Source organism: Phallusia mammillata, chromosome 1 (assembly GCF_965637545.1).
Source record: "Phallusia mammillata chromosome 1, kaPhaMamm4.hap1.1, whole genome shotgun sequence".
In the NCBI taxonomy this organism is placed as follows: Eukaryota; Metazoa; Chordata; class Ascidiacea; order Phlebobranchia; family Ascidiidae; genus Phallusia; species Phallusia mammillata.
Window position 1 is genome coordinate 14,314,840 of NC_137252.1, and position 22,381 is coordinate 14,337,220.

At 37.3% G+C, this 22,381-nt stretch overlaps 1 protein-coding gene, 1 non-coding gene and 1 pseudogene across 3 annotated transcripts; 2 read left to right on the forward strand and 1 right to left on the reverse strand.

Annotated features, from left to right (window-relative positions):
* Positions 1 to 205: 205 nt before the first annotated feature.
* Positions 206 to 2,466, reverse strand: LOC145209484 (uncharacterized; annotated as a pseudogene). The gene is made up of 4 exons (XR_013855109.1): positions 1,158 to 2,466; positions 889 to 988; positions 559 to 828; positions 206 to 453 (listed from the first exon to the last, which is right to left on the reverse strand). The product of XR_013855109.1 is annotated as an uncharacterized LOC145209484 (transcript).
* A 341-nt stretch (positions 2,467 to 2,807) lies between these two features.
* On the forward strand, positions 2,808 to 21,612 carry LOC145234043 (uncharacterized). Its single transcript, XM_080098847.1, has 36 exons — positions 2,808 to 2,871; positions 3,191 to 3,316; positions 3,767 to 3,889; positions 4,159 to 4,281; positions 4,520 to 4,642; positions 5,018 to 5,123; positions 5,293 to 5,468; positions 5,695 to 5,900; positions 6,315 to 6,487; positions 6,653 to 6,825; positions 6,919 to 7,033; positions 7,098 to 7,208; positions 7,294 to 7,376; positions 8,078 to 8,214; positions 8,706 to 8,856; positions 8,935 to 9,120; positions 9,449 to 9,580; positions 9,727 to 9,879; positions 9,945 to 10,178; positions 10,294 to 10,479; positions 10,775 to 10,909; positions 11,055 to 11,201; positions 11,257 to 11,358; positions 11,675 to 11,779; positions 11,836 to 11,966; positions 12,078 to 12,230; positions 12,373 to 12,564; positions 12,725 to 12,967; positions 13,037 to 13,153; positions 14,591 to 14,728; positions 14,882 to 14,991; positions 15,129 to 15,336; positions 15,518 to 15,671; positions 15,741 to 15,898; positions 16,148 to 16,306; positions 18,463 to 21,612. Exons 1-36 carry the CDS (start codon positions 2,808 to 2,810, stop codon positions 18,466 to 18,468), a joined length of 5,139 nt encoding a protein of 1,712 aa, XP_079954973.1. The 3' UTR covers positions 18,469 to 21,612.
* On the forward strand, positions 17,703 to 17,776 carry Trnas-gga (transfer RNA serine (anticodon GGA)). Its single transcript has one exon. It is a non-coding gene; the product is annotated as a tRNA-Ser (tRNA).
* Positions 21,613 to 22,381: the final 769 nt, after the last annotated feature.

Genomic DNA, 22,381 nt, shown 5'->3' on the forward strand with positions numbered 1-22,381 from the left:
ATTCCGACCATAACAAAACATTCAATGCGACTTAGTACTCTAAATATTTAGATATTAATGGACAAACACAAATGGATCTTTGGAATCCATATGTTTTACTGGATTTTTCTACATGACAAACTGAAAAAATCCTATACCAGCCATAAGTTTGTTCTATTATATACTCATTTAATTTGCATTGCCAAAAGATTAGGCATCAGTGATTGTCAGATTTACAAATATTGGTTATTAACCCCAAAACCTTTTTCATAACCATACTAGGAATAACCTGCAATACCACAGGTGTTGAGGTGAGTGTAATGAAATATAACTTACTTTGAAGGACATCATCCAATTGATAACCACTGAATGGTTTCTAATAGCCAAGGGCCTTGTCATGAAGCACCTCATAAATGCTCTCACAGTTGAATGCAGCTTTTCCCTATGCAGTTTTCTTCCAAAATTTTAAAAATCCTGTAAAGATAAGAAATACTTAACAAACAGCACTGACTAATAAATTGTACTTGGACTATAAACATTATGTATAACAAATATTTTAAAATTAAACACAATCTTTACTTGAAAGTAGTTCAGAAATTGACTCAGTTCCTCTTCTGATAAAGTGGGTTGAAATGCTGTCCATGTAGTTTCCGTTTGGTGTTCTACTTGTTTAAAACTTTTGATATAGGCCTGAGCATCTTTAATCATTACTTTGTTGGATTTTACAGCATTCAAAACATTAGCAACATCCGTTCGGATAATGTTGAACTCCCATTAGTGCTCAGATTAGTTATGTCATCTACCTTTGCTTTTTTTCTTGGTGCTGGATGTTGAGGAGATAAAAATATCCTGAAAAAACAAGCATTAAATTTGCAATGTCGTTTAACAAATTGTTTGTATGCTACCCACTATACGTGTAGGTATTTGTGTACTTGTGCTGCCATCATCTTTGGAGGAGTCATTAAGCTCCTCAACAGTGTAAGCCTTTTTAAGCATCAATCATAGGAATCTAATAAACATAAACAAATTATGTAATGAACAATTACACCTCAAGGCCACAAAAAGGATTTTGTTCAATGTAATAGTTAAAAGTGTAATTTAAAGCAAAAATTCAGGAAGATACACCATATTTGTAAATTGCAAGAATATTGTTGACATTTGCAAGTAAAAATACTTACTTGACTGACATAAAATTTTGCACGAAAATACTTTGCAATTTTCTTCTGATAAAATTTTATTCTCAAGCATTTCTTGTACATTTCGGTCATTTTGTGGCTATCGGCATCGTGTTCCAGTGATCATCCATTATTTACAAACAATATCAGATTTGCTTCCTTGGCTAAATCTCACATACATTTTTTTTCATTTTTAAACTTCAGAAATCTAAACAAAAAGATGGTTTTAAAATGACTGACCATATTCATATAGTTTTTATTAAATTTAGATAGCCTAATGAAATAACTCAATGGCCACAAACTTTTTACCACAAGGCAATCGAAAACTTTTTTTAACAGATACATCAAATGTCACAAGACAATCATCACATTCCAAGTCACAAACAACAAAAAAACCAATAGTGAAAGATGAAACAAGTGTTTTAAACAGTTGTTTCATTTTTAAGTATTTTTTACCACAAAATACTTGTCTGAATTGAATGTAACAATATCATTTACTTCAGCAATAACAGATCCACTTTTATGATGGAATCTGCAACATTTAAAACAGAAATTGTACAACCATTAAGCAACCTTGCTCTTTTATAATGCTGTACATCAGTTCTTTAAACTTCTTTCAAACCCAGGCAATGATAAGCCATTTACATTGCATTTAAAAGCACAACCCGGAGGCAAAGATAAAACTTCTTTCTTTATGCATATTACAATATTTTCATTTTGGTTGTAGGCATGTATTCCCACTTGCTTAAAGGGTTTGTAACCAGAATGCACACATTGTTTTAAAATACCCAAATAGCTCTCAAAAGGAAAACAATTTATTAGCTCCAAACAACCAAACAGATACAATCATCTGGCAAGTGGTTTGAACTGTACACATTGTAAGATATGAATCCATCCTGGTAATATTTAGGACAATCCATGCAAAACTCTTTTAACAACTTTTTAGACACATCAATGTCTGCATCAGTTGGACACAGTGAAACCAATATTCTCATTGAAATACTAAATTTAATAAAATGCATGTATGTTTGCTTCGACCTCATTGCTTTGTCTTTTAGAAATGCAACACCAACATACAAAAAAACATCCAAACCTCTTCTTCTTTCCAGTAACTTAACTCAGTCATGGGCCTAAGTTTTCTATCGAATTTATTTGAGACATACTGTTTTACTTCATTGATTTTGGTGCTAAGAAGTCTAATCGAACAACTAGAAAGCTGTGCATGCCTATTTCTGCAAAACGAGAAAAATAAGTACATTTTATTACATCCTATGTTCAAAAATAAAAAACTGTTCTGTATCTACTTTCCGAAAAGGAAAGTAGACACTTCATAACACCAAGTCAGGCAAGGTGCATGTAATCGAATATAAAATATGAAACCATAGGGATTCCAATCTCTGTCAGTACAGAAGTGTGATCATTATGGTGAAAAGAACACGAACTTGATGCAACTAGTGCATCAGTTCTAGGCTGACAATCAGTTTCTAAAAAACATACATGTCAAGATACCGAATCATATTTTCCCACAATGGGACATCGCTCACAACTGCTTTAACCAGAGTGTGCTTTGATTTTTTTAACGATGATCTGGCAGGGGAATTGCAAACAAAGATGCAGTTTTTACTAAGATTAAAGTGAACATCATTGATAACAATGGGATGTCAAATCAGTTCTTTCGCATCTCACAAAACCTTTGACAAAAAAGTTCCGGGGTCTGGCAATTCTCGATGACAACCTGTTTCGAAACAATAGATACCTGCACAAATTGGCCCATCGTTGTTTTGTACATTGACACCAAGATTGGGTATAGCTTATCGATATTTATTACCAGGCAATAAGGTACAGATCCATTCGAACTGCTATAACAATAACCTAACACAGATGTTTTAATGTTGATGCCCAGTTGGGCATTTGAATGTACCTGCCTTCATTCATACATTCATAGGCAAGATTTGGACATGGGATTAAAGTTTTATAGCTGAAAGGAAGGTTACTATGAACTTGTTGCAGTGATTTTAAAAGTGCTGTTACTGCAGCTTTAGGCACATTAACTTGTGATAAAGCCCAATCAGTTATTAATTCAGTTACTGTCAATGGCCTTTGTTCTACATCTTGTGTATCATTTCTCCCAGCTGCTGAATTTTCGATTTCATTATTTGAAGGTATAATTAGTGCAGACACAGAAAAATTTGAATTAGGAAAATCTGAACTTACAGTTTGTGAACCTAGTCCCAAGCTGTTGTCGCTGCATGAAGTCTCACATAACTGCTGTGCATTTATTTCGACGAAGCCCTTTTTGCTTTCGTGGTAAGTCACTGTACGTCGGCTTAATAAAAAGTTATTTGGAGTTTCGGTCTTTTACCAGGCATTTTCAATGCATAGAGCTGAACACACACACAAATCAGTTTATATAAAACATGCCTGGCAACAACACTTTGTTTTACTAAACACTGTCGCCTACCTTAACTTTTTTTACAGAGCGCGTTTGTCAAGCGTGACCAAGATAACGATGAAAGACACTTATTGCCTAAAACAAGTCACGTGACACAAAAACGCGCTAAACAAGTAATTTACAAAATCTTCATGGCGGCTTTAGTACTGTAATTTTTTAGATGTTGATGAATGTGCACTTGGATTAAACACTTGTGACAAATCCGCAAACTGCACGAACACAAATGGATCTTTCGAATGCGATTGTTTAACTGGATTTACTGGTGACGGTTTGACGTGCGCAGGTATGTTGTCCAGCTTTGGCTTTTGATAATTTTGTTTTTTTACCTGGGAAAAAATGTACTGTTGCAACAACAATTGCCAACATTTTATGGGTTGTAGAACTAGAGTAAGCCTATTTGGAAATTGTTTGATTTGTCATGTTTTTGGAAAACTTGACGCGACATTCTTTATAACTTACCATGCGAAAGATTGGACGTTTGTTTTCAAAATTTTAAGACTTGCCACTTGCAACAGAAATCTTTACAAAAACTTAGATAGTCGACTTGTTTAGATATTGATGAATGTGCACTTGGATTAAACACTTGTGACCCATCCGCAAACTGCACAAACATAAATGGATCTTTCAAATGCACTTGTTTAATTGGATTTACTGGTGACGGTTTGACGTGCGTAGGTATGTTGTTCAGGTTTGGTTTATGGTAATTTTGTTTCCTTGGGTTGTTGGAATTTTAAAGAGATGGAGAAAGAGGGGAAGACGTGAAAATCGAAGTATTCATAAGAGTTCTGTTAATTATTTCGGTGTAAGTATGTATTTGACCAATACTGCGATTGTTTGGGGGTTGGTTCCTTAAAATGTAAGAATCGGGATTTAAACACAATGTTCATGTGGATTTGGTCGTGTTGATTTTAAGATATTGACGAATGTGCATTTGGATTAAATCCCTGCGACCCATCTGCAAACTGCACAAACAATCCTGGATCTTTCGAATGCACATGCTTAGATGGATTCACTAATATTGGTATGACTTGCGTAGGTAAGTTGTATTTTTTTCCTTTTTAAAGTTGGGTCTAGTGTTGCTTGAGTGTTTGTTTACAGTTGATGGATATTGAATTGTATTAGTGATTCCAGCGTTTGAGTGCACTGAATTTACGTTACTCATTCAGGAGCAAATAAGTTGATTGACTTATCTCTTTATTAGTTGTCGTTGTAAAAAAAAACATTTGCCACTTGTCCTTAAACACTGCATGCATGCCAAAGGTTTAGCGGTTTAGCCTATTATTACGCCGGTATTGATTTTTTTCCTAAACCTACATCCCAACTAGCACATAAGCCTGGTAAAAACTGTTGGATACGTAAACAGGAGCTCTAGGCGATTGTTGTTCACATACCTTTTGTTCTTTTTTACAAGGCATACCTGGACTTGTGGCAACACCGACGTTTGCAACTACCAGTAATTCAATCACAGCAACTTGGTCTCCGCCGACCTCTCCCAACGGAATGATCACTGCTTACAGGTGGGTTAATAATCCAGATTAAATTAACAACATTTGCTATAACTTCTTGAATTGTCTATATGTTTCGGTAACCAGCAGTATTGGTTGACGAAAACACTTTGGGTTCTCTCATAATTGTAGTAGCCCAATAGAAATATTTACAGATTTTTAAGGATGTGTATTGTGACAGAGTTTCCTGGACGCCAGTGACAGGTGATGGAACGTCTGGTAATCTAACAGCATCCACCACTTCGTACACCATCCCACGATTAACGCCTTATACTGAATATAGTATCACTGTTTTTGCTCAGACCGCTGTTGGGGAAAACGCTGGAACCGTCGCTTCCCAGCGAACCGATGAAGACGGTTTGTAGGCAATGTGTTAAATTGAAAGGTTGTGTGACAATAAAAAATATTTCATGTATACAAGTAAAATCATTTTGATTGCAAAAAATGTGCATTTGTTTCGTGGATTTCTAGGTGGGCCTTTTATTTCTTTGAAGAGCGAGTTGGTACTTCAAAAAGAAAAGTTCTAAAGTCGTATGACTAGAAACTAAAACACAACTGTATACATCCTAAATTGTTTAAACAGTTCCTCTTGAAGCTGTAAGGAATGTTGTTCTCACACCAAGTACTACGGGAGTTGTAGTAAGCTACGATCCACCGGCTGTGGTCACTGGGATTTTTATATTCCTGTTGGAATATCGGCTAACCTCAAATCCTTCAGACTCATTTCGTGCAAGTACCAGCCCCACTGCAATATCTGCTCTGGACGCTTTTACCTCTTACACAATTAGGGTAAGTAGTCAGAATGGAGCGGCTAGTTTTTACCATGTGAAGAAATACAACGCACTTGAAACAAACATTTGCCTTGCTTGAGTACAATACCATTAAAAAACGAATCGTTTTGTTGCAGAAAATGTTTTTGCCTCTTACTGTTTGTTGCGGGTGTGCCTGATTTTGCAATAAAGACAAAATGCTTTGTGTTTGCTTACCTAGATATGTATATACGCAGTGGTGGGTTTCAGCCGGCTCGCACCGGTTCTATAGAACCGTTTCACGAAATTTTATGAGTTCAGCGAACCGGTTAGCTTTATTGTGTAAAAATATGACTTTTGTAACAGAACCGGCTAAAAATATGACTTTGTGATAGAACCGACTGACAAAAAATTTGAGTCCCACCTCTGGATAAACGTGACTGCTTTTTTGTAGATTACTGTAAGCACTGGTGCGGGTGTCGGACCAAGTGTAACCAGAACTTTCACTACCGATCAAGGAATTCCAGGCGAAATAACAAATCCGATTAGTTTGGCTTTCACAACTACAACTGCAACCGTACAATGGGAAGCGCCTTTAACCCCCAACGGAATTATCACTGAATATAAGTATGATTTTTTGTATGTTCCAGCTTGTTTTGTTGGACCCTTCAAGGTAAAGGTGCACGAAGCAAATTTACACATAATATTTTTGCACGTTAGAAACATACGAGTGTATTTCCGAAAAAAATTACTGACAAAAGATGCAACGTAAACGACGTATTTGCTTTTTAGGATTTTTTGGACAGAGGATGGAGTTGACATGGAGGATACTGTGGCTGCTTCCTTTACCACGTACGAAATCACGGGACTACAACCATTTACAACATACAGCGTGCAAATCGTAGCGAGCACTATTGCAGGGGACAGTAGTGGTGTTGTTGTGATGGCTACAACAGATGAAGACGGTATGTTGTTCAAGCAAGTGCAGGAAGAGGGATAGTGTAAAAAAGTTTTTGTGCTTACGAAAAAGGTATTTAACGTAATAACTGTTGTTATAGTGCCTGATGCTCCAATCCTCGGTTTGTTTGTTAACGATGACAATTCTTTCGACATAATAATTACACAAGCTTCTCGACCAAAAGGTCTCACACTTTACAACGAGATCAGAATAAGGTAACCCCTTATTTTCAAATAAAAACGACAGGCATTATGATAAAACCTTCCAACTTTTGTTCAGGCAAAACATTTCACAATGTACTGTTCTTGCCGACACCGATTGTTATAACGTAACAGAAACGTTACCTGCTTCTCAAACAACGTTTACAACGGAGGTACTGCTCGGGTTTAGGTAAGGTTGTTTTAAAACTGCCTGATAAAAAAATCTTAGAGATGGACAAAGACCGAAGTTGCTTACTGATCATATTTTTCTCCAGGTCTTTTATATTTTCTGTAAGAGCCAACACTTCCGCCGGATTTGGCCCTCCAGCCACAATCACAGCAAGAACCAACACTGTCGGTAGGTCTTCGGTTCAACAAAAACTGCAGTAAACTTGTAACTTGTATGTATACATGATGATTGTCTCCCTATACTTAAAAAAATTAAAATAACACTCACTATCTGGAAAAAAACGTTCGCACGGTTACGAAACGTTGGTGGAATAGGATGCTGGGGTAATATTTAAAATCATCCAGTGCGACATGCTAACGATTTGATATAAATACTAGGGATGGGCCGAGCCGAGCCAGAACCCGAGTACTCGGTACCGAGCATCGCTGTTTTTAATGCTCGGTGCTCTGCCGAGAAGTTGCACAAACTGACCCGAGCGTTAAATTTGCATATTCATGCCCTGCTAACATACGAAACTAGTGTTCTAAAAAAGGGTGTCTATGAACAAAAACGAATGATTATTCAAATGCATTAGATAGTGAAAAAACGCGTACTTAAAGGGCATACACAGCTTAATAAAACACCGCCGGTGACGTAAGAGACCTTGTAGAGCTAAAACGTAGAAAGGGGATTTTTTGTGACGTCATAATGCACCGAGCGTGCTCGGCCGAGCACCGAGCATTAAAGTGAGATGCTCGGTGCTCGACCAAACAGAACATTGGCAGTTTTGGCACATCCCTAGTAAATACTAGCTTGTTTGTATTTGTAATTTTACTTTACTCGCAGTCAACTGAGTGACTTGTAACTAGGCTATTGTGGTTTATTTACAGCGGCCGGAATTGTTTCGAATGTAATTCTTACTCCATTCAACTCCACCGCAATTACAGTTTCATGGACCACGGCTAGACCAGTTCCCGGTCCCAGCAATTACACTATTACTGCAACCGATTTTTCGGGTGTAACAACCGTAAGTGCAAGCAATTTTAATGCACTGACCAGCTTACACCACTGTAGGGTTAATATATAAAATGATCAAATCATCATTTTTTTACTTTTATATCAAATAAAACATAAACCTTAAAACGAACATAAAGATCAAGGCCAATGACCGCTATCACACAAGGTCTTTTTAGAATTGCTGAACAGATGTTTGTACGGTAAAAGAAAAAAAATGCACCAAAATTTAGATGTATTGCATGGAAAAACCTCTTTTATTGTGGTACTGATAACTTAAAATGGAATAACTAATGGTTGTTTATTTTAGACCGGTCCTCATTTTTTTCTTACAAATCTTCTTTTCATTACCTTTAAAATCATTTGTGTTGTTGACAACTATGCTTTGTAAATATTGTTCAAAACAGGGTCCAGTTTAAAGTAAAGAAAGCGCTATGCTTACAAAATACACATAGACACACAGTTTTATGATTGCTAACCATGCTTAAATGCAATACTTTGCAGACTGTGACCGTAGTAGATCCAGATGGCACGGCTTTAGAATTGAACTCCAGTATCGCTGGACTCACACCAGGATCTCTTTATACGGTGACTGTCACCCAATTTACTGTTGTTGGCAGTGGTCCTACTTCGCCTATCTCAGTGCTAACAAGAGGTTAGTTCGTTAGTTGTTCGGACTTGTTTTGGACGACCTTGTACAGACCACCAATTATATTTTTTTTATTTAATTTAGCCGCCACGCCTGTTGCAGGAGCACAACCTAATGTTAGTGTTGCTCAAAACCTCCTTGGTGCATCTGCTACTCAGGCATTTGCTATTGCGAATCCATGTAATAACGTGGGTACATTTTTTTCACTTGCTTCCGGGACAATCCTGGGTGTGGATGTGATTATAAGGGAATCGGGCTCTTCAAGCACAGGTAAGTTTTTTTTTATTTATTCTAAGATTCGTTTCTTTCTTTAATTTTAAGCTAAGATAAAATGCACGGATGTGTTTTAGTAGATGTTTTTAATAAATGTCACATGTAAACATAATGTGCTGGAGAAAAATACGTTGTCAGTTCCAACTAAACTTCCCTAATCTAAATCTTCGTGATTGCCAAACTTATCCCTCGTTGTTAGTTGTTTTGCTTTCATTGCTTTATGTGTACTTGTTTTTACTATATACTTGCATTGTTTACTAGCTTGTTTTGCGTGTTTAAGTTGGTTACTCTCACACTACATATTTATTGCACTTTGGTGTTGTAGAAATAAGCTACTGGGCTGAAGCATCTGTTCTGAATCCGACACCTCAATACTTTGCTGCTACGATTCAATGCATTCCAGCGTTGGGAAGAAAGAAGAGGAGAGTCTCTGATGATGAACAAACGTTTGTGTGTGGTAAGTATTGCTGCACAATAAGTAAAACCTATCCGTAAATCAAACGCCCCCTGCAAACTAATGTTAAAAATGTGAGGCAAAAATATGAGTTTATTTTTACTTGTAGTGTAATGTATATATTCGTGCTGTGATTTATATATTTTTAGGCCACGACCAAACCTGTGACATAGCGTTGGTTCGAAGTCTTTGCAATGGACCACTCGCCCCAGGTCGATCGTACGAAGTTGCTTTTCGAGCCGACACCGGAGCTCCCGAGGGAAAATCAGATCCAACCGATTTTTCGGCCCCTGTTACCACAGGTACTCTGTAACAAATTTGATTTCGAGAATGTCACGGACTTGTTTTGTCTCCATTTGTCTTACAGGAATAGAAGGAACCACATCTTTACCAGGGACAGATGAGATTAATTCTACTCCTACCCCAACCTCCGCAGCAGGATCAATATTGAATACAACAACCACAGTATCAACATCAACAACATTGCCTACACTTCAAACTACAACAAGAACTACAACGTCATCAACAACCTCAACTTCAACCACATTACCAACAACAACCACTGAAGAATCTACCACATCTACTTCTGCGCCAAACCAAGGTATTTATTACCACAAGGATTGGTCATATTTGTCATAGCTAAGTTTACATCATACTTGGGCTACACTTTTTTTGTTGGTAGTGTGATAAAGGTACAAAATTATTTTGCGCCACAGTGTTGCAGCCAATACCAGAAGCAAGACCAAACATTGAAGTCAGCCAAGAACTTCCCGGACGACTAAGGGAGCAAGCATTTGCTGTGCAAAATCCCTGTCTTTCACTTGATCGTTTGTTTGGTGCAAATGATGGTGATGAAACGAACGTAGAAATAGTCGTTAAAGAAGAAGATGCGAATCCGGAAGGTGGGCGTGTAACGTGCTCTGTGCGTTTGCGAATAACTGTGCAATAATGTTCCGCGCTAGAACCATAGCATATACTTAAGTAAAGATATCAAATATGGCTCAATACAGACAACAAAGCAGTTTCTAATGGTCTTACAGAAGCTGTTTTTTTTATCTTTAATTGTTAACAGTTAGTGTTTTTTTTATGTTAAGTTAAGTATGTATCTAGAAGGCTTTAAAATAGAAATTAGGCCGGCACAAAATAGATGGTAAACATTGCTTTCTCCTGTTAAAATTGATATTGGCTCGATTTTAGGTGCGGAAATAGGTGTTTGGGCAACATCTATTACACAGAACCCGATTGGTCTCTATGTTGCTGCATCCATGTCTTGCTCCTCATCGACACGAAAACGAAGAAATCTCGATCCTGATGATGAACGCTTTGTCGTTGGTGAGTGCTATATTTTCGGGCAATCCTAGATTCCACACATAAATGTGTTAAAAATTGAAGTTGCAAAGTCACTTATCTCCGTTTTGTATAAAACATGAAGTAAACATACAGCCAACAAATGGATGTATTTACATTTCTGGTATAGGTCTGGACCAAACGTGCGTAAGAGATAGACGGGAGGTGTGCAACGGACCTTTGCCCCCAGATCGTTCATTCCAGGTTGCGATTCGTTCAGGAAACGAATTTGAAAAATCCGAACTTACAGAATTTTCTGATCCAATTTCTACTTTAGGTTAGTAGTTGTTTTGAATAACCGTGTCAACGCAAGCTTCAACGTATATGTTAAGGTTGTGGTGGACAATGCAACGGCGGTACTGTGTGCAGAAGCGTTTCATCCGAAAATGCAGAGCCAGAGTTGATGTGTGTTTGTGAAGCATCCGAATGCACAGGTGAGAGCGGTTGGTAACCCAAAGTTATAAAGCGACCAGTCACGAGACGAATTCTTCACATCACATTGAAGTTTACTTAACGCACCCAGACAACGATTCCAACGCGCTATTGATTTTCGCAAGGCGTTTTCGAACTGATATTGACCATAGTTACGAGTTTGTTCCTTTTCTTCAAAACTGACCAACAAAAATAGACTAACATGTTACAACAAATGAAAACAAATACGTTTACAAACTTCTTTGCCTGTTGTAGAACAAAAGACGCATTCTAATTATCTACATCTATCTCAATTAAACATTGATTTTCTATGTGCAGTTAGTTGTGAGGCAACGGCGATAATCAGGGATAGTATGACTTTTCAGTTTTCTGACACCCTCATAAACTTGATCGGGTATTCCACAGAACGTTGCAATTTTACAGGTTTGTAATTTACTTCGTGACCTTGCTTAAGGTTTCAAAAAAGGTACGTTTTCCAGGTCAACCATTAGCGTCCATTCCCTGCATTGAAAATCGAACGAGAGATGGATTTATTGTGGGGAACTTTGATGTCTCTTTATTGGTTGTGATTTCGTGTAGAGATCTAACAATTCCAGACGTTGTACTAATGGTAACGTTATGTGGTACTGGTGCATAAAACAAGAAGTACATTTAATTATGCTGTCTTATGGAACAGTCCATATGAGTTTGTAATTTTTTTTAATATAATTTTTTAACACAGACCGACGTGGAAGTGATTACCGAAACTGAGCTAGAGCAGGTGTTGGTAGAGCTTGACGTTAGAACGTCTGATGTCAACATCCTTAACGAAGAAGACGTCAGCTCCACTGTAGATTTCATCCTATCTGTAGGTTCAACTTCACGAGATATGATGGTAAGTACCCTTTAAGCTATTAGGTATTAATATACCGCCAATAGGACGCATGTGCAGTGTTTTGTAAACTGATTTGACAAGTATAACACGTTATGAAGACATGCTATACCGCAACTAAGTTTTGTAAAATGTTTTACTTTAGATTACACCATTTTCCTACCGAAGCGTGATCGCTATTGGTGACCATGTGAGCAATTTTCAGATGTCCAATCGGAGCATAGGGTTTGTTAACCAGTCGGCTCTTATTGAATCACTGACTTCTCTAGCATACCGTGTACCAATGCTTCCAAACGAGGACCCATTGGACGTTTTGACTCCAACCGTAGCAGCGAGGGTAAGTTATTTTGCGCGGAAAATCAATAACAAACAATCTCACACCCGACATTAAATGTCACAATGTAAATGTCTCAATACTACATAGCTCTTACAGCATTTGAGGGACTTACAGTTTATGAAAACAACATCTTTAAGTTGTCATATAATTTGCTATAAAGGTGCAGGATATAATGGAACTAAATATATCTGTAACATACCAACCCGAGATTTACAACGCAAGTGGCCAGTTATTCTCACCGGCATCTATTGAAGTGCCACAAGAAGCTGTTTTGCGTAGTCAACCCAATAATGACGCAGAAAGTGCTGTACAGTCTCGAACACCCGGTTTTCAAGGGGCAAGAGTTGTATTCTTGCTTCATAGCTCGAGCATTCTTTTTGTTTCCAACGAAACTTCAAATGTGGTAAGATGTTACTTTGGTGTGATTTTTGACGTTAAACTTTTAATTTTTTAACACGACAAATTGTTTTAGGTCATTTCGGCCAACGTTGAAGGAAATCGCGTGGAGGGTCTCACGAATTACGTAAACACGACGTATAACAACGAACCTACAAGAGCAGGGTTTTCCCAGAACGACTCTTCAGTTAGCGTAAGTTGGCTAGTATTAACAAACCCAATGTATTAGATTATTTCAGGGGTCACGAGCACAATCAGTAAAGAGCACAATTATTTAAATTAACAGTGAGCTTGGCACAGGGTTAGAAACTTTGTTTATAAGTTGGTTTTATTGCTTTTATTACAAAACTTCACCCAAACCCTAGTAGCTTCGACTGTCAACATTTTTACACAATATGCTTTAATGAATATTTAAATATTTGTGGGTACAAAGGTGTAGTAAATGGCCTTCGTAACCTGCTTAACAACACCGTGCTTATGTTGGTAAATTTACGTATAGCGTATAGATCGTGATAACGATCAGCTTCTTCTGGATCTCGTATGATCAGTTGGTTAAAACTATACGTTGTGGTGATATACCTTCGGTCGGTATTAAATGAACTTATTTGCACGGCAATGTCTCTAGTCAAAACACTTTCAATGAATTCTTCCCTAGGCGGGAGTTCAAAATAGTCTGCTAGAACAAACAGTCTAGCGCACCAGTCTCTGTATACGTTTCTGTAGTAAACCAGCGGACGGCGCGGTGGCACGCCAAGCGGTATTACGTGTGGTAGATAAAGGCTACCTGTACTTTCGTCCTCACTTTCAGAGTTTTCTTCATCAATCAATGTCATGAGTCTCGATCAACAAGGGTTTTTCACCTCAGTTTGTTTATTCAATCAACGTGCTTATTCAAATAGAATGTTTAAGAAACAAAACAAGTCGTTAGAAATTAATAATAACAACCTTTACTCATAAATTCAGGTTCTACTAGCAACAAACAGATTACTGTAAAGCAAGCATTTAGAACAGCAAGCAAATTAAGTTAACTGCTATTGGGCTAAAACTGTTATGACCAATTACATTAGCGGTGCGTTTTATCAATTCATTACACTAAGCATTAAACTGCTCAACTATGCTCTGGCCATTGGCTCTTGCACAAATTCCCACAGAAAGCAACGTCCAATCAAAGCACGAGACAAAACATACGGCAAAAGCTCGCAAACACCAGATCACAAAGTCGCATCTGCATCCTAATTAACTGCGACAGGAAATATTACAAAGGCCAAAAATGATTTGTCAATACAGTTGAATTTGGTGCTACACAATTTAACTTCCTCGCAAGCTTTGAGCTAGCGAGTCAAAAACGATCTACTTTGGTAAACAATTATTGCAAAGTTTGCACAAATTATGTCGCAATCGCTACATATTTGCAAATGCTACGTGCGTCATCCATCAGTATTTAGCAAACTTTTTGTGATTGAAGTTCTTACGTTAGCAGAATTTCCTAGGTTACATAATCTACCAGCCCAGTAAAACACAACGTATACAATATTATTTGATTACAAGTCGTCCACTTAAATTCCATTAACTAATAGTTAAAAACTCTAACATATTTGATCAATATCATACACGACTTTTGCATTACCAGGCCCAGTTTGTCAATCAAAGTTGCGTGTTTTGGAATTTTACAATCGATGATTGGTCAACTGAAGGTTGTTGTCTTGTACCAGATACAGATCCACCCCAATGTAGGTGCAACCATCTGACGAACTTTGCACTTTTGGTGGTACGTTTTTATTTACAGTCCCCACATAGCTCGTTGCAACACTTCACCTGAAAAAATCATTACATTAGTTTGAATTATCATTTTTTTTGGCTTCACGAAAATAAACCTTTAAAAGTCAGGGTATATTAGGACACTTACAAAAACGCTTTTCAGAGTGTTCGCGCTGTATCTCCTCACATCTCGTTGCGAATTGTCTCATACATCTGTGCGTCACTTTCCATCATCTGTCTGTTGACAACTGCGGGAATTCTGCTGGCTTCAAGGTAAAAATGACTGTAAGCAATATTTTCCATTTCAAACGTATGATCATTGATCATGTTTTGCATCAACTTTGATTGAACAAACTTCATTGTCATATGCCCGAACCGTTTGATAGAGCTTACCTTTTCTTCAATTTTAGTGACATAAGGAAGCGGATACCCATGAAAATTCTCATCATACTTTGTGTCGTTCTTGCTATCGTCTATCTCATATTTATGGTTGGTATCGACAACCGAATGAACGAGGCGGGATGTATCGTCAGTGCTATATTGCTGCATTATTTCCTTTTAAGTGCTTGGTGCTGGATGGCGGTATACGCCAATTTTCTGTACATGGCTCTTGTAAAGGTATAGAAAATTCAATACCCAATCAGTAAACGATTGATCAATGTAGGTGTTGCTTTCAAACGGCCAAAGATACTTACTGAGTTTTTGTTTTCAGTACTGTACAGTGTACATGTTGCATGATCCTCTGTGTATCGATTTCCTGTTGTTTAAGTGTTGGTCAGGATTTGTTGCTGTGTTTTAGATTTTTAACGGATTTGGGGAACATACTTTAAAAAAAGCTTGTTTGTTTGCTTTTGGTGTTCCCGCAGTCATTGTTGCATTGAACGCCGGAATAATTGATGCCACCAAACCGGTATCAGTTGCTTCATCAGTATGTGAAGAGGGCATAGATCGCGGTAAACAAGTCATTTTAACATAAATAGCGCCTAATTACACAAAGTAATGTAAATTTGCGATTTGTCTAGCTACGTCTTCCCCGTTTGCTGAATCGTTTCTTGCTGAAAACATGTGTTGGATCAAAGGCTACTCACTTTATTTCTCGTTCCTTCTGCCGGTGGGAGTAATTCTACTTTACAACATCGTGGTGTTTGTTTTGGTCATCAAATCGATCACTGCTAAAAGAGTAAGAAACCCTTAATCCATACAATCTGCTTGTATTCAAATATTTACTGTTGGGTAAATGCTTTTTAAGGCTGGGACAAAAAAAAGCATTATTTGGGTGAAAAGAACCGTATTTGCCAAAATGTTGTTTCATTGGCAACGTGGCTGCTGCGTTATATTGTCGGCTATTAAAGTAAAGGAAACTAGTTGCCACATTAATGCTAATGAGAGTAACTTTCCAAAACGTTTAACTAACTTGAATATTTTGCAGACACAGTTGCAAAGAAAAGTTAAACATTTGCCAATTGCTATGACAACCGGCGCCACACTTGGGTTGGTATGGATCCTTGCGTTCTTTATGATGTTGGCTGACGACCCGGTTTATCTTACTATCATGTCATGGATATTCTCCATTGCATCGGCAACGCAGGTAACTTTTTCTACGTTTCATTTTATTCTATCGTTTGTTGTAAAGTCCCGTAAACCTGGGATCTGAACGCGGAGCGTCACATAAGGCGAAATTGTAAAGTGCCTTCAAACCAGGGAGTCGAACCGGTTGTCATATAAGTTCAGGTTCGGTTCGGGTTCACTTGGTTTTGTTTTTAAGGGTTCGGGTTCGGTTCCAGTTTTTAAAAATGTATATTTTCAGTTTCGGGTTTTGTTCCGGTTTGGGCAAATTATCCGGTCCGAACCGGTTTGCGGTTTTTAAACCGGTTTTAATTTTTATTCGTTTTAATTTAATTCTACCCATCATCTACCTGGCCTCATCAAACTCCAGAATTTTGCCCGTGCACTGTTATTTTTGACACACCCTCCAAGTGTTGTCTCGTGTATTCTATAAGGGCACTGTTTTGAAAAAAATCACAAAATATAAAACAGACTGCTTTTTTACTGGTTCGGTTCCGGTTCGAGTCCAACGCCAAACAAAATATGGGGTTCAACTCCGGTTCGGGTTTTTAGAAAAATCGTAATTAGCGGTTCGGGTTTAATGAAATTAACCGCTCAAATCGGTTCGGGTTCAGTTCCGGTTCGACTCCCTGCTTCAAACTGTCCACACGGATAGATGTTAAAAAAATTTTGGGCAAATAAGTCATAATGCGAAAGGAGACTGTTCACGCCTAAGGTCATTTTACCTATTGTCAGGGTTGCCATCGACCAAGACGCCAAAACAAGAACAACCGAAAAATTAAATTTTCATACGAAACAAAACAAACGTTTTGAACAAATCTTTGGATTGATACGAGTCATGACATATCCAAAGCTATATATTTTGCCAGAAACAATCCGTTCCAGAAACTCCTTGTTCGTAAAATACTTCGTGCATCTTTAAGATCGTAATTACGACATCTCAGATCTAGGTTTACTTTCCCTGTAGCAGGGATTTGACTGTCATATCACTAAGTTTGTTCCTTGTGATTGTTAAAAATAATATAAAACAATGACTCAGGCCGAAAACAAGGACATTTCTTAGAAGTAAGGACAATAAATTTTGCCAAGACATTGCCCTTCAAAATAAGGACAAATCTTAGAAATAAGGACGTTATGGCAACCCTGCCTATTGTGCTTTAAATTTGAAATATAGCATGAAGCTCACCAACTGTTTTGTACCTAGAAGAAAATAAATAACTCAGATACTCTCAGCAATATTGTCATACACCTTAGAAGGCTTAGATATGCAATGAAATATAAGACCACAATGCGTTATTATGAGGTCACGAAAACCTTACCAAAGCTATTGATGTAGATATCACGCTTTAGCTGACATGTGCAGCATACGAGGCAGGCAACGGTGCTTGTGATTCGACTTTCGGCGGATTCTCCACTGAGCCTGTGTAGCTCAGTTGGTAGAGCGCGAGTCCCGGAAAGACTCCTGTCGTGGGTTCGAATCCCACCGCAGGCTAGATTTTTTCTAGCCTACGCCTTGCCATATAGTGGTGAATGCTTGGTGACCGGCTGATTCGGTATAGCGCCTTCAATGGCCCTGGCGTACTGTGATTTTTTATTCCTAAGTATATTTTTTATAAGTATAATTTCCGCCTTGATCGGCATTTTTTTCATTCTAAAAAAAAAATTATGGCATTAATATGTTATCTATGGTGGAACTGCAGCTCCAGTTTCATGACGAATCGTGATGTTTCATGACGTTTTGCACTTGTGCGCATGCGCACTTGGAAAAGCTACATGCCTGGCGAAATAGGCGACTGGGTGCTGCGGCTCGCGCAGCTCCACCAATCACGCAGCGTGTGAACCGGCCGCTGTAGTTGTGTTGTCTGTTCCGGGTCTATATTGTGCTCCAAAACCAAACCCGTTTGCTATATTCTAAGTTCGACAGTGAGTACAGTTAAACAATTTTTTGGCCATGTTTTAATTTATTTGTTTGAAGGTTAGTCGTGAATTTTTAAGATGACTGTAAGTGGGCTTCACTTTTTGCAGTCATCATTGAATTAGAAAGTGTATCTACCACCTTGAAAAAGGTCATCTACGGTAACACTTTGAAAAGTCACGATTAACCTTTATGACAAAAACCTGAATAAAAAGTTAAGAAAACTGGGATAAAACATCTTCTATTCCAAATATGTCATGCAGGAATAAGCAACCACAAGAACTACTCACACTGTGAAGTTAAATGCCTCACTGAAATTCAGGCAATATTAAATGCAGAACAAACAATTGCACAAGCAACAGGAATTTTGAAATACCTTAGTGATGACAACACAAGCAACAGGAATTTTGAAATACCTTAGTGATGACAATTTCAAGTTTTGGTTTCTTGACACACCATGTGGACAGTATTTGCAACCAAGTGCAATCTTGTGTATTGATATAATGGACATGTTATGTTTCTTTAAACAGTAGCTGCTAAATTGCTTCACAGGAAATGTTTCTTAAGAATGAACATTCTACAGGGGAGATAGTAGTGACCACCAAACATATCCTGTTGTTAGAAAAGTTACTGAAACTTTTAAAGGAAAAGCCAGTTAGCCAGCAATTTCCATGAGTCTCTCAAATGCAAAACGGTTCTTGAAAAGGTTGAAAAGAAAAGGATGCAAACTTTTCACCATTATAAGGAGCACCATTATTACCAAAAAGACTTGCACTTGCAGTGATAGCACTAAATCAGGGGCGGCTCGTGCGAGGGGGCTGCGGAGCTGCAGCACCCCCAGTATTTTTACTTGACATTCCTATTCCAAGTTGTTATACAAAACAATCTTTACATATAGTTTTTATTTTTGATCAGCGTATACTAAGAATAACTTTTATGGCATTAATCGGCATTTTATTAAAATAAAATTAATAAAAATTTTGTATTGGCGGAGCTGCTGCTTCAGTTTCATGACGTTTTCAGTTGTGCGCATGCGCACTTGGAAAAGCTACATGCCGGGCGAAATAGGCGAGAGGGGGATGTGGCTGGCGCAGCCCCTCCCGTGACGTAGCGCTAGTTGTGTTGTCTGCTTCGCGTCAGTGAGCTCCAAAGCCAAACCCGTGTACTGTTTTTTTAAGTTCGACAGTGAGTGCAGTTAAACAATTATTTTGATATCATTAAATTTATTGTTTGACTGTTAGTCGTGACTTTTTAAGATGACTGTAAGTGGGTTTCAGTTTTTACAGTTATCATTGAATTAAATAAGTGTATCTAACACCTTGAAAAAGAAAAAAAGGTCATCTAACACCTTTAAAAGTCACAATTAACCTTTATAATAAATAACTGAATTAAAAAGATTTATGAAAGTGTGGGACAAAACGTCTGCTACTCCAATGTCATGCAGGAATAAGCAACAACAAGAAATACTCAGTTTTAGTTCCTAATGCTACCAAAGAAAAATTAAATTCGTGACTGTGAAGTTAAATGCCTCACTGAAATTCAGGCAATATCAAATGCTGAACAAACAACTGCAAGCAACAGGAATTTTGAAATGAAGACAAAAAGAGTGAAGACAATTTAAAGTGTGGATTTCTTAACACACCATGTGGACAGTATTTGCAACCAAGTGCAATCATGTGTATTGATGTAATGGACATGTACTGTTTGTCTAAACAGTAGCTTCTAAATTGCTTCACAGGAAGTGTTTCTTAAGAATGAACATTCTACAGACAAGATAGTAGTGACACCAAGCACATCCTACTGTTCACAAAGAAAAGCTAGTTACTCAAATGAAAATGTTTCTGTAGATCTGATGTTCATGATTACTTTGAAAATCATTAATCTAGAGATGATGTTTTGACAAGTTAAATTAAGCTTACTAGGATGAAAAATCGTTTTTGCTGTTTCCATGATTTCTTCAAAGGCAAAACAGTTCTTTTTAACACTGAAAAAGATGCCAATTTTTCTGAGGAACACCAATATTTCCAAAAGACTTGCACTTGCAGTGCTAGTACTAAATAGAAAAACAGTTTCTTAGTTATCATTTGGGATTAAGGAAGAAGCTATCAATTATCATGCCCAAACTATAACTTCATGATTCATTTTTGTTGGAAAAAGGAAGCACAAGATTTAATAATATGGTTTAAATTTAAGTGAGAGTGTTGTAAGTTTGAAAGCTTGAAGGCGTTTTGCACTTAAAAAAGGAATTAAAAGCTATTTGCCAGCAAGCAGCAATTATTGCAGTTAAGAAACTAAAATACAATTAATAGTCTGTACACAAAAATTCAAGAAAGATTTTTAAATGAACAAGTTCTGAAACCAGTGTAATGTGGTTGTTAAATTTGTTAGTTATGATACCAAAAAGCTGTATGGCTAGTTTTTTTGCGTGACAATAGTCTGTGAAGTGTTATAGATTATGTTGAAAACGCTGCCTGTGACTAAATTTACTTCAATGAAACATGACAATTTTTGTTGTCGAACTGAAATACGACCTTTTTCGACTCATTTATATCTATTTTTTCTATTACTTTTTTTCTATATTCCTGTTGTGTTTTACCGTATTTACAACCGCTTCGTTTCGAAGCTGTGCCACGTATATTGTTTTTGGCCCGTCGCTGTGCAAGTAAACAAAATACACAAATGATGCCGTCTGCTGTTTACACTCGTGTACATTATTGCGTAACAAAAATTACATCACAATGGAGTTGCTGATTAAGATTTGTATTAGCCTACTTGTTTTTCTACACACATTTTGGTTGTAAAAATAGAAGCACAAGGTTTAATAATATGTTTTAAATTTAAGTGAGAGTGTTGTAATTTTCAAAGCTTGCAGAGTTTTGTACTTCAAAAAAGGAATTATAAGCTATTTGCCACCAAATAAAGCAGCAAGTTTAGCAGTTAAGAACCTTAATAGTTGTACACAAAAATTAAGAAAATATGTTGAATAAAATAAACAAGTTCTGACACAAATGTAATGTGGTTGTTAAATTTGTCAGTTATGATACAAATAAAAAGCTTTATGGCTATTTTTTTGTGTGGCAATTATAATCTGTGACGTGTCATAGAATATCTTGAAAATGCTGACTGTGGCTATAAGTTACTTAAATGATACATGACCATATTAATGACTGAATAGCAAGTGTGTTAGTTAGTAGTCATTATATAACCAGTTTTACTTAAATGTTGTCCAATTGAAATACTTCGACCTTTTTCGACTCATTTATTAATAATTGTTTTCTATATACTGTTGTTGTGCTTTACCGTATTTACAACCGCTTTGTTTCGAGTCTGTGTCACGTGTGTTTTTGTGCCACATTATTACTGCATGTTATTGAGTTTGGCCTGTCGCTGTGCAAGTAAACAAAATTCCCCAATGATACCGTCTGCTGTTTACACCCGTGTACATTATTGTGTAACAACCATTACGTCACAATGGAGTTGCTAATTAAGATTTGTATTACTTGTTTTTCTACACAAAACAATGACTAGAAACTAGAAATGTGGCTTTTCTATATATTGCCAACTTATATTTGTCCAATAAAGGCTAAAAATTGGAGCAGCACCCCAAGAAATTTTAGGCACGAGCCGCCACTGCTTGGATAGGTACAAAACTAGCGATCGTGACGCCACAATGCACCGAGCGTGCTCAGCCGAGCACCGAGCATTAATGTGAGATGCTGAGAACAGAAAGCATTAATGCGAGATTAATGTGAGATGCTGAGAACAGAACACTTGCAGTTTTGGCCCATTCCTATGTTACATGATATAAATTTACGGTATCGATTTTACAGATTTCTTTGTTGTTTTAGAAACCATAATGTTACAGCGAGAATTAATTGTTCCGCTTGGGTGATTTCCGCTTGGAAGTTCTCGTTTATTCGTGACGTATTGAAATATTCATCCGCGACAGAGCATGTGCTTTGAACGCCACGTTTTTGTGAGCTGCGTTAGTTGCTAGGTTTGCAGTCAATTTAAGTGAATTTATCCTAATTTCTTGTGACTATTTTGTTTATAGTGAAACTGTAAATGTTAAGAGCAATAGCTAAAATGCTGAATTGTCAGTTGTGGAACCTCTAGCCGCGTGCTAGTAAAGCCCTGGTTACCCAACAGTTGGTATGTTTTATGTTTTTGCTTGATTTGTGT

Bases quoted from the DNA above. Each gene is read 5' to 3' on its own strand.
- LOC145234043 (XM_080098847.1), top strand. From the start codon at position 2,808: ATGGGATGTCAAATCAGTTCTTTCGCATCTCACAAAACCTTTGACAAA. The intron at 5,469-5,694 runs GTTTGTAGGCAA...TTGTTTAAACAG, and splicing joins CCAGCGAACCGATGAAGACG to TTCCTCTTGAAGCTGTAAGG. The intron at 9,581-9,726 runs GTAAGTATTGCT...ATATATTTTTAG, and splicing joins TGAACAAACGTTTGTGTGTG to GCCACGACCAAACCTGTGAC.